Raw genomic sequence first — 13,097 nt, forward strand, 5'->3', positions numbered from 1 at the left:
TACACACACACAGACATACATACACACATTTATATGTATATATACACACATGTTTATATATGTATGCGCACACACACACACATATATATATATATATATATATATATACACATATATATATATATATATATAGCTATATACACACAGTATTAATTGGTGAATAAGACAGGATAGACTAATTTATCCCACGATGGGGGAAAAAATAAATAAACATGTGTATATATATATATATATATATATATATTACTAGTATATAATAGGTATCAATTTTAACTATTAAAGATCGTATTATTATATTTTTTTATAAGTAAACAATAATTAACAATTAATTTAAACAGTTTAAACAATCCTCAGCCTTCCCGGTAAGGTCTCTATTCAGGTGTACTGGAGAGGAGGCTACGCCGGATAGTCGAACCTCGGATTCAGGAGGAACAGTGTGGTTTTTGTCCTGGTCGTGGAACTGTGGACCAGCTCTACAATCTCGGCAGGGTCTTTGAAGGTGCATGGGAGTTTGCCCAACCAGTCTACATGTGCTTTGTGGACTCGGAGAAGGCATTCGACCGTGGGGAGTGCTCAGAGAGTATGGGGTATCGGACTGTCTGATTGTGGAGGTCCGCTCCCTGTAGGATCAGTGTCAGATCTTGGTCCGCATTGCCGGCAGTAAGTTGGACACGTTTCCAGTGAGGGTTGGACTCCGCCAAGGCTGCCCTTTGTCACCCATTCTGTACATAACTTTTATGGACAGAATTGCTAGGCGCAGTCAAGGCGTTGAGGGGATCTGGTTTGGTGGCTGCAGGATTAGGTCCCTGCTTTTTGCAGATGATGTGGTCCTGATGGCTTCATCTGGCCAGGATCTTCAGCTCTCACTGGATCGGTTCGCAGCAGTGTGAAGCGACTGCCATGGGAATCAGCACCTCGAAGTCCGAGTCCATAATAATCAATATTTTATATATATACACTGTATGCAGCTTAAATGTAATAGTTGAGCAATACTGTTAAAGGTATTATACATTTTTATGACAACAAAATACAATTCATTTGTATTAAAAATATTTAAAAATAACAATATATAATTAGGTTTTATTAATAATTTATTAATGTATGAAGGTAGAAAATAATAATCAAGCAACATTGTGAAAAAGGTATTATTCATTTTTATAATTAAACACTTTGCTAAAAGTAATAATATATAATTATGTTTTAATATTTTGTACAGAAATATTGTACTATATGTATTTGTATAACTAAGGAATACAATTCTTTATTATTTAAAATATTTATAAATAATATACAATTAGGTTTTATTAATATTTTATTCACATATAAAGGTAGAAAATATTAATCAAGCAACATTGTGAAAAATGTATTATTCATTTTTTTAATAAAGAACACAATTCTTATTAAAATTAGCTATAAGTAATAATATATAATTATGTTTTAATATTTTGTACAGAAATAAACGTATTATATATATTTGTATAACTAAGGAATACAATTCTTTATTATTTACAATACTTGTAAATAATATACAATTGTTTTTATTAATAATCAATTGTATAAATATATGAAGCTTAAATGTTAAAATCGAGCAACATTATAAAAAATAATATATATTTTTAAAACAAAATAATAAAAACATTTAATATTAAAAATATGTGTGTAATAATATACAATTGTTTTTATTAATAATCAATTTTATAAATATATGAAGCTTAAATGTTAAAATCGAGCAACCTTATAAAAAATATATATTTTTAAAACAAAATAATAAAAACATTTAATATTAAAAATATGTGTGTAATAATATACAATTGTTTTTATTAAGAACTGTTTTGCCAATATATATATATATACAGCCTAAATGTAATAACTGAACAATCATTTTAAAAAGATGTATTTTTTAACAATTCCGAATATAATTCATATTTACATTCACAAAAATAGTAATATTCCTAAATATTGTATTCATAATCAATTATGCATGTACTATTTGACATGTTTATAAGGATTTATCACCATTACAACATTTTATTAGTTTGTTACCATGATTATACAGTAGCATAGTACGGTAGCATTGTATCCTATTCACCGGTTTCTCAAACTGTGGTACGTGGGCTCTATCTAGTGGTACGCCAAAGAATAACTTTAATGATTAGTGTTTTATTTTGAAATATTCAAACACAGTATTACTGTTCAAACTGGGTGTGATATTACAGTGGCCAAAATATTAAAAACTTCTGCCTTGTTTTTGATTCATACTTAGGCCTACTACGCTACTGTATCATAATGTCGGTCATATTGGTGGTCCTTAGAGAGCCTCAGAGTTCCGTAAGGTAAAAAAAAAAAAAGCTTGAGAACCACTACATTTTTATTTGAAACATAACTGTAGTATTTAAATCTATCCCTGAAAGCTTGTTGAAAAAATAAAATAATGTTTTTGTTGTATTATTTAACAAGCACACAATGTAGTCACACAGCAACTTGTTGATAAAGGCTAGACTCGAGCCCTTAGAGAACGGAGGCGCGTGCTGTGCAAACCATTTTATTCATCATCGCGAGCAGACAAACAGAAAAAAAGAGCTGGTTTGTGTTTGCTGCTCAGCCTGAAGCCACTTTTGCATTTACATGAATAAACTTTGTACAAGATAAAAAGGGAGAGCATATATTATCATCTTTCTTTTTTCACTGTTTTTTTCAAGGTTGCTGGTCAAGCTAGAAATGTCACTATGGTGGGAAAATAATAATCTGCCATTAAAATAGAAATAAAAATAACATATTAAACGGTGTTATGATCCGATTATCGGTACGTCAGTCAAATAGTGAATAGGATTAGCAATACCCACTCAGGATTTTCTACTAGACACGATACAGTATGTAAGGTGGTTACTGAGCAGCTTGGAAAGGTGTGGAAATTTACAACAAAAGTCCCTTCATTTTCCCTCCACTTTTGCACGCCATCACCCTCAACAACACCCACTTTCCACTATTATGAAAGTGTGATGCAATACGCTATCAGAGCGCGCGCAACTAAACGGGAGGTGATATTGTTTGTAAGGTCATATTAAGGATGCCGCTTTTAGTGAAAGGGTTTTGGTTTTTTTGGAGATGCCGAATCGCTCGCGTACGTTTCCCTCCTTGAAGCTCAGAGCCACCAGAAGCGCACGTAGACGATGAGCATGATGAAAAAGACGCCGCCGGCGGCCAGCTTGGCGTAGGTGGAGCGGGTGTTCAGGTACTTGGCGTCGCTGCGGTACTTCTTGGACAGGGTGGACAGGTTGCTGGCCTTGGAGTCCAGTGCTGAAGCAGGAAAATGCCAAAACGTCATATAAGTTTACTAAGCACTGGTTTTCTTGGTGTTGTTTCAAGCTAGCTCAGCGGTTAGCTTAGCTATTAGCATGCTTGCTCCTGGCATTTTTAGCCTCGTCCTCCAGTGATAACGTACTTGATAATGATACTAAGAATTGCAGTTTATTTGCCATAATAGAGGTGATTATTATTAGATGTGTATGGAGACGCTTGATTAGCTGCTATGGGAATACAAATAAATACAGTGCCAACCAAAGGGGATCGGCGTTTGTGATCTGCATAGAAAAACCTGAATCAGCAATGGTGACCACGTACTTTTTCACGAATGTCAGCTAATTGGCGTCCTTCATAATATCTTTTAGACTTCATGACAAAAATCACTCTTTGACCACATGGTCACTTACGACTGAGTGCATTCCACGACACAGCAGCTACAGAACCAATGTTGTAACAGCGGGAGATAAAACTCCTAAACGATGACCCGTAATGATACTTCAAACTACATCAGGTTGCCTACAGCCACAGTTGTGACATCTTAGGACTTTTTTCATTTTTTTTTTTTTTCATATTTGACCTAATTACAGACTGCAGTGAATATTTTAATGGAGACCATGCAGGTTAATTGAATGGAGGCATACATTAATAATAATAATAATAATGGATTACATTTATAAATTGGGGCATTTAAACCAAAACATTGTACAGTAAGTAAGACAAATTTAAAAAGAAAAATCTAACATTTTACGCTTTTTATTGGTCCCAAAATATATAACATTTAGACCAGGGGTGTCAAATGTACGGCCCGGAACAGTGAGTTTGCTAAATATAAAAATGAGCAAAAATTTTTGAATGAAAGAAACTGCTGTTCTAAATGTGTCCACTAGATGTCCCAATAGCAATTCTTTGTATCTTTGTAGATGATGCTACATATGTAAAAAAAAAAATAATACACATAATTTTAGTGCACCATTTGAGGAAAATGAGCAAACTATATAAATAACATCCTGTAATTTGATTTTGATATTATTTTTTTATCTTGATAGATTGAAAATGAACACCAATGAGTTGACTGATGAACATTATCACATAATTTCTTTATAATTACTTATTTACATATTTGTTTGAGTATAAAAAACAACAAATAAAGACAGAATACTATTAACCGCAACATGTAAGTGTAAAAAAACAACAACAACATTATGATTTCTACATTTTCAGAATGTGTTTGCTCTATTTTTAAACAAAGAAAACAATCTGTAGTTGTCTTTATTTTTAAGATATCATGCCGTGTAGGGATGTCCGATAATGGCTTTTTGCCGATATCCGATATTCCGATATTGTCCAACTCTTTAATTACCGATACCGATATTAACCAATATATACAGTCGTGGAATTAACACATTATTATACCTAATTTGGACAACCAGGTATGGTGAAGATAAGGTACTTTAAAAAATATATATATATATAAAATAAGATAAATTAATTAAAAACATTTTCTTGAATAAAAAAGAAAGTAAAACAATACAAAAACAGTTACATAGAAACTAGTAATTAATGAAAATGAGTAAAATTAACTCTTAAAGGTTAGTACTATTAGTGGACCAGCAGCACGCACAATCATGTGTGCTTACGGACTGTATCCCTTGCAGACTGTATTGATATATAATGTAGGAACCAAAATATTAATAACAGAAAGAAACAACCCTTTTGTGTGAATGAGTGTGAATGAGTGTAAATGGGGGAGGGATGTTTTTTGGGTTGGTGCACTAATTGTAAGTGTATCTTGTGTTTTTTATGTTGTTTTAATTTTTTTTTTTTAAACTAAAAAAAACAAAACGATACCGATAATAAAAAAAATGATACCGATAATTTCCGATATTACATTTTAACGCATTTATTGGCCGATAATATCGGCAGGCCGATATCATCGGACATCTCTAATGCCGTGATTTCACCAGTCCGGCCCACTTGGGAGTAGATTTTTCTCCATGTGGCCCCCGATCTAAAACTAGTTTGACACCCCTGGTTTAGACTGACCAATGACTGCATGGAGAGTGACTGAAAGGTCGGCCAATGACAGTCAAGATTGTGCAGGAAGGCGGGACTTGGGCAGAACAAGTAGTGCACTCTTTTTGCCACAATAAAATCCACAAAATCGCCATAAATAGCCAAAGGTGGCGAATAGACTGGCCAATGACTGCATGAGAAGACTGATTGAAAAGTCGGCCAATGGCAGTCAAGGCCGTGCAGGAAGGCGGAGCCTAATCTCCAATCCTAAGTATCATGTTGTAATTGCATGCATGTTCAAAATAAACTCAAACATAACATAAAGTGTGGTGTAAAATGAGTGACATAAACATTTGAAGTAAAGCTTTTAGTTCATGCACCTTTTAACTATAATTTTTAATCCACTTTTATTGTTTTAATTGAAGTTTTGTTTCAATTAACCCATGCTTTGTGATTTTATCTGTGAAAAGCGTTAAAATGTACTTACTTACAAGCGGTAGAAAATGGATGGATAGACTTTTAGAGACATACTTTTATTCATCGAGTGTATGCACTTTGCTGTAAGACTTACCAGAGAGCGCCTCTCCCCTCTGCAGCACCTCTTCGATGTTGGCCACCATGATCTTCTGCACGTCCTGCAGCTCCGTGTTGATGCTGCCCAGGTTCCTTCTGGCTCGGCTGTCTATGTAGGCCTTCTTGGTTTTTTGGATGTAAGTGTCTGGTCAGGGGAGAGGAGTGCAGGGATTACCGTATAGAAGACGTCCCTCGATATAAGACCAGCCCTCTTTCTCAAGACCCGCTTGGAAAACGTTTTAAAATTACCGATAGGACAAAACTGCAATGGAAAACATCGTAATGGCTGGTATGTGTGTGAGTGACAGGAAGAAAAGCTCTGACTTGCACCTGTATGGATGCATGTATAAATCTATCTATCAGAATACAAGCCAACCCAAGATTTTTCAAAAGGGAAAATACTGTCTTATATTCGGGTCGATTGTGACAAATTGTCTTTGGGCCAGTTCCAACTTGTGGGGCCTAAAACAAGGCTTAAAACTAGGGCCTTCTCTGTTGTTGGCCCTAAACTTCGGAATGTTCTTCCCCCTCATGTCAGAATGGCCCCCACTGTTGAATGTTTTAAGTCTCGTCTAGAACCGACTTTTATTCTCTGGCTTTTAAATCGGCATGAGTCTTATGGTCCTCTGTTTCTTTTATTGTTTTATTCTATTACATTGATTTGTTTGTATTGTTTTATTTTATTGATGTATTTTATTATTCTATTATTATTATTTGCTTGTTTATTATTTACTTGTTTCATTTTAAATGCTTGTAATTTGATTACTTTTATTGTTGTTGATTCTTTTTGTATATAGGCTTTGAAGTTATTTTTTTACACTTTTAAATAATGTCTATGAATGTTCTATTTCACTCATTTTCAAATAATAAAACATAGAAATATATTGGCAGAATTTACTGATTATTGGGGGAAAAAATGTTTAATAATGTATTAACACAAAAAATAAAATGAGATGCTATATAAAATCGCACCCAATGCTATATTGTGAAATGAGCAAGCAAAGCCATCTGCTGCCTACTGCTTGAAAATATTGTAGCCCTCGATTGAAGTTATTTAACAAATAACTTTAATTAATTAAAAAAATAGAAACTGTTTGTTTATATTATTTTTCAACAAAAATATAAAACTTAAAATATATAAATGGTACCTAGTGCTACATGATAAATTGAGCGAGTACTGCCATCTGCTGGCTACACCTTATAAAGGACATATCGTTTTGTATTAGTCATATGTTAAGTTATTATTTAACAATATTAAATTTTTTTAAAAATATAAATATATTACAATTTTTTTTAAAATTGTATTACAATGATAAAAAAATATATATTATAACACAAAAACAGGTCAAATGAGCAAGTGCTGCTATATGCTTAGTTGTTACCCCTTGCAAGGCATATTTTTCAAGTTATTGTTTAATTAATCATTTTGAATGATTAAAAAAATAGAAAGTATTTGAATAATTTACAGATTTATTTCAAACAATATGTTTTATTACTATTAAAATAATAATAATAATAATAATAATAATAATATATAATATAATATACAAAGGTCACCTTATGCTACATGGTAAAATGAGCGAGTGCTGCCACCTGATGGCTTCCCCTATAAAAAAAACATTTAATCTTCTATTCGTTGTTCTTCCAAGTTATTATTAAGTAAATCATTTTAAATAATAAAAAAATACAAAGCAGATGGGAATAATTTGCAAATGTATTTTATATATTTTTTCTATGTTATTAAATGCTAGAATATAAAAATGTCACCTACAATACAGGTGAAACTCAAAAAATTTTAATATTTTGCACAAATCCATCTATGTCAGCAATTCAACTTCAAATGTGAAACTGATATGTGAATAACTCATTACATGCAAAGTGAGATATGTCAAGCTTTCTTCTTTTTTTTAAACTATGATGATAATGGCTGAGTTCTTTTTTAAATCTTAAAATTTTCTAAGATGTTCAATTTGTTTTTCATAAGCTGTAAGCCATAATCATTTAAATTATATCAAAAGGAGGGCATATCAAATTATATCTGCTGGCTATCATTTATAAAAAGAAATTTAAAACAAAAATATATTAGCAGAATTTACAGATTTATTGTATTATTTTTTTATTTCAATAACACAAAAATAAGCTGCATGAACCAGCACATGGTCAAATAAGCAAGTGCTGCTATCTGCATTCCTCAGCTTGTAAAGACATTTAACATAGCGGTGATGTGTCTCGAGCAGATGTCTGTCCAATAAAGTGCAGTAAACATAAGTCAAGTAAATCTTCTTGCTTACCAAACTCAATAAAGGAGTAAGGCCGGGACACAGTGGGCACCCTCTTCCCGTGCTGCTCATGAAACTCGGCCTGCAGATCCTCCAAGTAAGCAAAGGCAAGCTTTTTGGGAAAGCTCGCTTCACACAGGACGAGGTAGCACACTCCTTTCTCGATAACATAGCTGCAGACAAGACAGGAGGATAGTTACTTTACTAAGACCAACAGCAAATGAGATACAAAGTATGCCACTCACTGAAACGACATGGAGCCCGCCTCCAAAGTGCAGCGTGTGGGACTCTGCTCGTTGAGTTTTCTGAAGAGCTGCTTGGCTTGACTCTGGTACTGCTGCAGATCCCGGCCCAACTTCAAACACGCAGGAAAGAAGACGGTAAGGCAAACAGCTTGAAGCACCAACAGTAGACATGCTTGAACCCACAAAACACTTCAGTGTGAAGCGTGGTGTTTGCATAAAGTACTGTCGAAAAACTACGGTGTGGAATGTTTATGAACGCAACACAGTAGCATCAACACAACCAACCTTTTCGCTTCCCTTTTTGAGAGCAAGAAAAACAAGGAGAAAAGATAATATTTTAAATGATGTCACACAATCTTATTTTTTCTGAATATTGCTGACTTTATCAATTAAAAAAAATCCTTATATCTCACCACAAGACATAAATAACTATGCCTTTCAAACAACATGTGCAGAAAAATAAAAACACCAGGAATAATCAATATTATTGTCAATTGAAAAATATGGTACAAATACTAAAATAAATACATGTAAAAATTACATGTAAATAAATAAATAAAAACATGTTTCTCATCAATTAGCATTAACACCATTTTATCTTAAACTGTAATGGGAAAACATTGACATTTATATTTACTCATTTACTTTTGGCAAATTATGTCAAAAACATATTAAATAAAAATAACTAACAATAAAACATAAATATATATTTATTGCAAATACCATTTGCCTATTACCTGCCACATTCATACCAACCCACTATGGTTATGGTTTTAACTATAGGTAACTAGGAAGAAAACAAATTATGTTCATTAAATGTTTTTATCAAATGATGTTTGCATAGAAAAATAAACACTATGCGAGAGTACATGTGACACTCACTGTTGACAGTGAACCTTCCACTTACCTCAACTCCTTTTTTTGTTGTTTTTATTCAGTTACACTTCTCTGTATGTTTGTGATTTTACTTTTAATCGGTTTGTGTGATTCTATATCTGCTTGTGGCTAAGAGGAAGGCAGTACATAGATAACGTTGATAATCTTTAATATTTTCAACATTTGACTGGTCACAGTATTTTTTTCCCCAGTTACCTATCTTTGGTTTATATTAAAGTAGACAATTTTCAGTGTTTCTTTTTCTATAATAATTGTTTAGTCATTTGATAGGGAAATCATAATACAGGTACTAAGAAAACAGACACTTTTTTTTTGTTCCCCCCCATAAAAAAAATAAGAATCCATCCACCCATCCATTTTCTACCGCTTATTCCCTTCGGGGTCGCGGGGGGCGCTGGAGCCTATCTCAGCTACAATCGGGCGGAAGGCGGGGTACACCCTGGACAAGTTGCCAGCTCATCGCAGGGCCAACACAGATAGACAGACAACATTCACACTCGCCAATCAACCTATCCCCAGGTGCATGTCTTTGGAGGTGGGAGGAAGCCGGAGTACCCGAAGGGAACCCACGCAGTCCATTACAAAAACATTTTTAAAGTAAAATTCCTATTTTACTTTTAAAAAATTTTATTTTTTAAAAATTACAAAACAAATGTTAAAGTAAAATTCTTATTTTACTTAAAAAAAAAAAACATTGGTAATTTTTTTAATTTATATTCGGGGGTTTTTTTATGGGGGGGAACAAAAAATAAAGTGTCTGTTTTCTCAGTACCTGTATTATGATTTCCCTATCAAAAGAATAAATACATATTATAAAAAAAGAAAAAGAAACACTGAAAATAGTCTACTAGAATATAAAAATGTCACCTACAATACAGGTGAAAATTTTTGCACAAATCCATCTATGTCAGCAATTCAACTTAAAATGTGAAACTAATATGTGAATAACTCATTACATGCAAAGTGAGATATGTAAAACCTTTTCTATTTTTATTTTGATGATCATAGCAGTTTTTTTAAACCCCCAAATTTTCAAGTAAAAGAAGATAGGTGACTGTAAAAAAAAAAAAAAAAAAAATATGGTAACCAGTCAAATATTGAAAATATTAAAGATGATCAACGTCAGTAGGAAAAAAGGTGCCTGAAAAGTATCACCTAAAACAATATACATTAAAATAAATCAACTGTAGGCCAGTCAAATGCTGAAAATACTATAAAAAAAAACAAAAAAAAGATGATCAAAGTCAAAAGCATTTTATTTTAAACTGTGATTGGAGGAGGGCGGACAATTTAATATATTAAGCTAAAGTACCAATGATTGTCACACACACACTAGGTGTGGCGAAATTATTCTCTGCATTTGACCCATCACCCCATATCACCCACTGGGAGGTGAGGTGAGGGGAGCAGTGGGCAGCAGCGGTGGCCGCGCCCGGGAATAATTTTTGCTGATTTAACCCCCAATTCCAACCCTTGATGCTGAGTGCCGAGTAGGGAGGTAATGGGTCCCATTTTTATAGTCTTTGGTATGACTCGGCCGGGGTTTGAACACACAACCTACCGATCTCAGGGCGGACACTCTAACCCAGTGGTTCTTAACCTTGTTCGAGGTACTCAACCCCACCAGTTTCACATGCGCATTCACCGAACCCTTCTTTAGTGAAAAATAAAAATTTCAAATTCAAGACAAAGTCATATGATTTTTTACTGGTGCACAAAATGAACCGTGCATGAACATCACCTTGTTCAAAGAACAAAACCAACACAGTGCATGAACTCATAACAAATGACACACCTGCAAATCAGTTTGACTTCTGCTGTTGCCGTATCCATAATATGCCGATAGGGAGAAGTTTTTATGTACACGATGAGTTGGGTGTGGCTTGAGGCTCCACCGAACCCCTGAGGCTGACTCACCGAACCCCTTGGGTTTGATCAAACCCAGGTTAAGACCCACTGCTCTAAACACATATCTGTATTTTTGTGACTATATTTAATAAATACAAGTATTTATTACTAATACCATTTGGCTATCACTACTTTATAAGTAAGTGGGGGGAAAAATAGTATAAGTAAAAAAAAAAAAGTTAAAGTATATACCGTATTTTTCGGAGTATAAGTCGCACCTGCCGAAAATGCACAATAAAGAAGGAAAAAAACATATATAAGTCGCACTGGAGTATAAGTCGCATTTTTTGGGGAAATTTATTTGATAAAACCCAACACCAAGAATAGACATTTGAAAGGCAATTTAAAATAAATAAATAAATAGTGAACAACAGGCTGAATAAGTGTACGTTATATGAGGCATAAATAACCAACTGAGAACGTGCCTGGTATGTTAACGTAACATTATGGTAAGAGTCATTCAAATAACTATAACATATGGAACATGCTATACGTTTACCAAACAATCTGTCACTCCTAATTGCTAAATCCGATGAAATCTTATATGTCTAGTCTCTTACGTGAATGAGCTAAATAATATTATTTGATATTTTACAGTAATGTGTTAATAATTTCACACATAAGTCGCTCCTGAGTATAAGTCGCACCCCCGGCCAAACTATGAAAAAAACTGCGACTTATAGTCCGAAAAATACGGTACTTTGAAAACCGAATATTATTTCCGTTTTAAAAGTTTGTATAAAAAAATATATATATATACAATGATTCGTATCAATACAAATTAATTTTAATAATTAAAATATTGATATAAATAATAATAATAATACATGTTAACATTTTTCATCCCACTGTGAAGGAAAAATGCACAATGTCCTCAAATTGTATAAACCTTTGTGGTTATATAATCCAAAATGTGTTAATGAAGACATCATTCATGATGTACTATTTGATGCATTATTTATTATTCATTACTAAGAGGAACCAGGCTATTGTGTATAATATTCAAGCACTAATGGTAAGACACTTTTATTAGTATATTGATAAATAGGAAACAGCATTTTTTTTAAAATAGTGTTTTTCCACATCATTCATGTACTGCATTAAACAAATCAGATAGTTAGTGTACATTAGCATGTCAACCAAGTATGAGTACATAGACAGTCTATATTGAAATGGCTGAGTAATAATACGACAATAAAATGATGGACGTGTAACCTGCTCGTCCTCCTGCATCGAGGCGGCCAGCGGCAGGCCGTCAGCCAGCCGGGCGATCATGGTCAGCAGCACCATCTCTGCCCGCCTAAGATATTATATTAGTAGGAAGAAGTGGAGGTTATTGTCGTGTGACAAGACAGCTTGGACACACGCAAGACTGACGCTGAGCTGGCCGGAAGAGCGTCAGCTTTTTGTGTCCGTCTGCTTGATCGTTCCGTCACGTCGCAAACCGGAACCAAGAAAGGTTCCGCCTCGTTTTTCATGGCTTTGTATTTATTATTTTCAATGTAATTTGTATTACTGTTGATACATATATTTTGTTTGATACCAAATCTTACTAGGCGCGTGAACAACAGCAAAATATAATGACATTTAATAAACGACCTCAGTCCCACCTTTTTTTTCTTTACATTACGTTACTTGAAATTTTCATAAAAGTTTATTAACATTCATATATATATATATATATATATATATATATATATATATATATATATATATATATATATATATATATAGTTATTGTGTTCAACCACTCAAACTAGTCCCGCCCTTTCCGCTACACAGCGAGTAATGTGTAAAAATAAACAAAATAATCGGTAATTTTTTTAATTTGTGGATTTAACAATAATTTTCACTAGTTGCCAGACAAAAAAATCCGAGA

At 33.5% G+C, this 13,097-nt stretch overlaps 1 protein-coding gene across 1 annotated transcript; it reads right to left on the minus strand.

The window, feature by feature from the left end:
- Positions 1-2,526: 2,526 nt before the first annotated feature.
- Positions 2,527-12,662, minus strand: sec22bb (SEC22 homolog B, vesicle trafficking protein b). Its single transcript, XM_062039355.1, has 5 exons — positions 12,434-12,662; positions 8,414-8,523; positions 8,181-8,341; positions 5,888-6,034; positions 2,527-3,297 (listed from the first exon to the last, which is right to left on the minus strand). Exons 1-5 carry the CDS (start codon positions 12,506-12,508, stop codon positions 3,143-3,145), a joined length of 648 nt encoding a protein of 215 aa, XP_061895339.1. The 5' UTR covers positions 12,509-12,662; the 3' UTR covers positions 2,527-3,142.
- Positions 12,663-13,097: the final 435 nt, after the last annotated feature.

The sequence above is a fragment of the Entelurus aequoreus genome, linkage group LG27 (genome assembly GCF_033978785.1).
Source record: "Entelurus aequoreus isolate RoL-2023_Sb linkage group LG27, RoL_Eaeq_v1.1, whole genome shotgun sequence".
NCBI lineage: Eukaryota > Metazoa > Chordata > Actinopteri > Syngnathiformes > Syngnathidae > Entelurus > Entelurus aequoreus.